At 34.6% G+C, this 4,867-nt stretch overlaps 1 protein-coding gene across 1 annotated transcript; it reads right to left on the bottom strand.

The window, feature by feature from the left end:
• Positions 1-594: 594 nt before the first annotated feature.
• LOC108536821 (keratin-associated protein 19-3) lies at positions 595-1,115 on the bottom strand. The gene has a single exon (XM_017883874.1). It carries the CDS (start codon positions 1,075-1,077, stop codon positions 832-834), a length of 246 nt encoding a protein of 81 aa, XP_017739363.1. The 5' UTR covers positions 1,078-1,115; the 3' UTR covers positions 595-831.
• Positions 1,116-4,867: the final 3,752 nt, after the last annotated feature.

The raw sequence follows: 4,867 nt of genomic DNA, 5'->3' as shown, positions 1-4,867 counted from the left end.
TGTTAAACCAATAAGAAAAAAATTCTACACTAATTTAATAGTTACATCAGTTGTTCAATGAAAATGTCAAATAAATTAATAGGCAGAAGAGTATGATAGGGTGAGGTTATACCAAATACAATAATTTGGAAAGATCATATACTTTCATAATTAACCTAGAAATATGGTTTGATCTGTCACCATTTGCTTGCTCTTACAATAAAAGAAATTTTGAATGGATAGAAGGATTCATTACACATTCGCAGTGAGTTGACAAATGTGACCTGAATAAAAGAAAACATATATGCTTGATATATAAATATGAAGACATGTTAAGTAGGTATTGCTTTTTGTTGTTGACTTAAATCTGAATACTATCTAAATAAAAGCAAAATGTTGAAAAATGTGAGATTACTAACCATTCTGAAGTTCTATTTTTCATTTCAATCTAGAATTATTATTCTTTGGAGCTATTGATGTATTTATCTGCATGCATGTTAATGAGGTATATGAAAATCATAGATTCTCAGTCAGGGAGATAGCGTCTCTGAATGACATCATCACTTACATATAATTGAGTTTCATGAACAAAACAGAACCACGTTGTGCTTTGAAATTAGAATGTTTTATTGGAAGATAAATAGATAATTCAACCAGTTATAAAAGCAAAAGTAGAGAATACCAGGATTATGATAGAGATATGGGTGCACATAGAAAAGATTGCCTGAAATTCTGAGATGTTAAATTCTTTTGTGCAAATAGCTCCAGCATGATCTTGGTTGTCCAATGATTGAAGTCAGCTTTGGGAAAGTCCTCTTATAATTTCAGACCTTGTGTTGCTGGGGCAGTAGTTTAATAGAATCCAGAGAATCCATATCCTCCATAGTATGATGGGCGGTAGCAGCCATATCCGTAGCCTCCAAAGCCAGAACCATATCCACAGTCTCCGAGGCCAGAGCCATATCTGTAGCCTCCATAGCCACAGCCAGAACCCAGTCTGCGGAAGCTGCCATATCCACATCCATAGCCATAGCCCAGGCCACCGAAGCCTCCATAGCCATAGCCCAGGCCTCCGTAGTAGCTGCCGTAGTAGCTCATGGTGTCAGGGGTAGTGAGTTTGGTTTGCTGCTTAAGGCAAGGTCCTGAGTGTGAATGTTGACATCTGTGCAGGCATGCTTATATACCCTGACAGATCACGTGACAAAACACTTGCTGCCTATTTTAGTGTAATTCTATATGTTACACTTACCTGACCCAATCCTGACATCTGAAGAGGCCCTCAAACTCATTAAAGTGTTTGAGCTTGCATTGCATTGCTGTCTTGTCATGCTGTCCCTTTAACATATTGCGTCACTTTTATGGGAAGAAATCGCTGTAGCTTCAAAGTCTGTACATACCAGACCTTAAATAGTCTTCTTTGTAGGCATGTTGCATTACACAGTTGGTAATGCTACATTTTGAAATTAAGTATTGCTTCATCTCTGGCTTTCCTTGAATTGTTTTGCTTCATTTGTGATTGCATAACAGACTTTGGTTAAATTCAATGCTCTGAAATTTATCATATTCTTCCAGAGGTATCTTATACCTTAGATGAGGTCCCTTTTTAAAGAGAAGCAAACATTTGAAAGACTGGAGCCATCTGCTCACTTCCTATGCCTAACAGTAAAGAACTTCATGGGGTTAAAAAAGTTAAAATAAAGCCACCATTCTTCTATTATTCTAGAACATTGGCCATCATAACCAATATTCTCCTCTTTTTTTGTTGTTGTTTTACTAGTTTAAAAAATAAAAACCATTTTGATTTAACAACGTAACAGAATATAGCTCAAACATTAAAGTCAAATCACAGTAACAAAAAATCTATTTCCGAAGCAGCTTTACAAACTGTTCAAAATTTTTTTCACACCCTGACTCCTTTACTGCCATATTAGACATCCAAGGTGCTACCAAAAATACAGATTGTATGGCTCTCCTCTCTTACAAATACCATTCATTCCTTTTTCCTGATCCGCACAATTATCCTCTTTTCAATATATTCTTTCAGTTCCCATTAGTGTCTGGGACTAGGTGAGATGGTGAAATATATGGAATTCTCTTTGCCTGCCATCAATTTTCATTTAGTACTTACTTAAATTCATATATATATGTGTATATATATAGATATATATAGAGAGATATATATAATCTTCAAATTTTCATAATATTTTTGCCTTTATATTACCTGTACCTATTGTGTGTTCCTTTTTTTCCTAAAGGAAAATAGCTAACTAATCTTTACTAAGATGTTAAGCATTTATTAAAGTGTTAGATGTTAAAAATAGATGCCATCGCCCAAGACCCTGGGAAATTCAGTAAGAGACTGTTAGCATTGTGAATGTCTTAGTTATCCCCCAAAATATGTATAATGTAAAAGACAGGGTGAAGAAAATAATAAAGACAAAGAGTACCTCAGCTGACTCTTAAGAATTTAGTCACCTAGACCCAAGGCTGACCCCAAACCCCACCCACATATGCCCTTAACTTTAAGCTTAAATATATAATTTCTTGTTAAATTTGTATTACTTTGAATATACTGTTCAACTTTTGATGAGTTTATAAGCAATTTTCAAATTATGCATTTCTCCAGATAGATTTGCTGGCTGCAGTTCAATGACCAGCATGCAATAGAAACTCAATATATAAATGTTGAATAGATGAATGAATTCTAAAGTTCTTATAGGTAAAAACTTACATCTCATAGAAATGAACAATACTATGAATGTATCCAACAATAAGAATTTAAAAGAGAAATTAGCTCAAATAGCTTTCTTTCTTTAGAGGAACAAATAACCTATGATTTCATTTGCTTTTGTTGCTGTTGTTTAAGGCATATTTAAAAATCCTTAAATCTTAAGTATACAAGTTGGTGATATTTTTCTTATATTTATAGACCACCTATAACAAGCACACTCTAATTCCCAAAATCTGTCCCTTGACTCTACCAGTCAATATTATTCCATGTAGAGTAACTATTAACATCCTGCATAAGGCTTTCTTGTTCTGTACTTCACTTAGGTGGTCTCATATAGTATACTGAAACTTTCCATTTCCATCCCCAATTCGTCTGTATATCACTGTCTATTAGGTAGATCTCTGTCATATGTAATGTGAATTTTGTTATTTTAATTTCTGAAAAGAAGTCTACTACATGAATAGAGCACAACTGATTTATGATTCTACTCTGGTAGGCCTATATTTGAGGAGTTTAGAGGTTTCAGTTTTGTTTTTTTTTTTGTTTTATTTTTTTTTATTGCTACAGTGAATAAAGAAAGCTTGGCCGGAGCGCGTGGCTCAAGCCCTGTAATCAGCACTTTGGGAGGCCGAGGCGGGTGGACACGAGGTCAGGAGATCGAGAACCCTCCTGGCCTAACACGGTGAAACCTGTCTCTACTAAAAATACAAAAACAAAAAAAAAAACAAAAACAAAAACAAAAAACTAGCGGGCGGCGTGGTGGGCGCCTGTATGCCCAGCTACTGGGAGGCTGAGGCGGGAGAATGGCGGGAACCCGGGAGGCGGCAGCTTGCAGTGAGCCGAGATCACGCCACTGCACTCCAGCCTGGGCGGCAGAGCGAGACTCCATCTCCACTTTTCCAAAAAAAAAAAAAAAAGAGAACTTTCATTAATATTTTTTTCTTTTTTTTTTTTTTTAATGGAGTCTCACTCTATCATGCAGACTGGAGTGCAGTGGCACTATCTTGGCTTACTGCAACCTCTGTCTCCCAGGTTCAAGTGATTCTCCTGCCTCTGCCTCCCAAATAACTGGGACTACAGGCATGCTTCACCATGCCCAAATAAAAAATAATTTTGTATTTTTAGTAGAACAGGATTTCACCATGTTGGCCAGGCTGGTCTCAAACTCCTTACCTCAAGTGATCCGCCTGCCTCAGCCTCAGCCTCCCAAAGTGCTGGGATTACAGGAGTGAGCCACCATACCTGGCTAAGATCCTTACTTTTAGACCTAGACTTTCCTATACCTTTGTTACAGCTGGGATAGGAATTACTCATTTGTATCATATCTATACTTATTTTATACATTATATATAATTATATATTATCACAAATAAGTTATATATCATATAATATATAGTTAGCTTCCATAGATTCTACCAATCTCAAGATACAGTTATTACATTTACCAGTTGTTAAATTTACTGTACCAACAGGGATGTATGAGAATTCCAGTTGCTTCACATCCTTACCTCCACTGATCACTTGCAAACTCTTTAAAAAATTGACTACTCTTGTGAATAATGATACCTGATTATTGTTTTAAAATGGTTTTATTGATTAATAACAATGCTCAACATCTTTACATATGCTTATAGGCCATTTAGATATTTTTTTTTTGAAGTACCTGTTCAAGTATTTTTTTCACTTTTAATTGAGCTAGTAATATTTTATTATTGATTCTCAGGTGATCTTTACATATTTGGGTGCGGGTGTTTTTTCAGATTTATGTATTAAAAATATTTTCATCCAGTATATAGATTTTTTCACCTTAAAATGGTGTCTATACATAAATAAAATGCAATAATATAATAAATTCCCACTTTAAAATCTTTTCGTTTTATGTGTAATGTTTTTGGTACTAGTTTAAAAAATTTTGACTACCTCTCACATTGTTATTTAAAACTTTTCTCTGTTTTCTTTAAAATTTGTTCTATTTTTGTGATTATTTTTTTAAGGTAGTTGATGATTTGAATATTACAGTTTTTATTAACTCAGGCTAAAGCAACATAATCGCAAATAAATCAAACAGGTTTCAGATACTGCCAATTTAAGTCTACCAAATTGATGCATCTGTTTTGGGGCTTAAGGTCTTGTTTTTTTTTTTTTTTTTTTTTTTTT

The sequence above is a fragment of the Rhinopithecus bieti genome, unplaced genomic scaffold (genome assembly GCF_001698545.2).
Source record: "Rhinopithecus bieti isolate Rb0 unplaced genomic scaffold, ASM169854v2 scaffold_13207, whole genome shotgun sequence".
In the NCBI taxonomy this organism is placed as follows: Eukaryota; Metazoa; Chordata; class Mammalia; order Primates; family Cercopithecidae; genus Rhinopithecus; species Rhinopithecus bieti.
Note: the sequence above shows the minus strand (reverse complement) of the source record. Positions and strands in the feature narration are given on the sequence as shown.

What these genes read in the sequence shown, in the direction of transcription:
- LOC108536821 (XM_017883874.1), bottom strand. Translation starts at nt 1,077, where the DNA reads ATGAGCTACTACGGCAGCTACTACGGAGGCCTGGGCTATGGCTATGGA.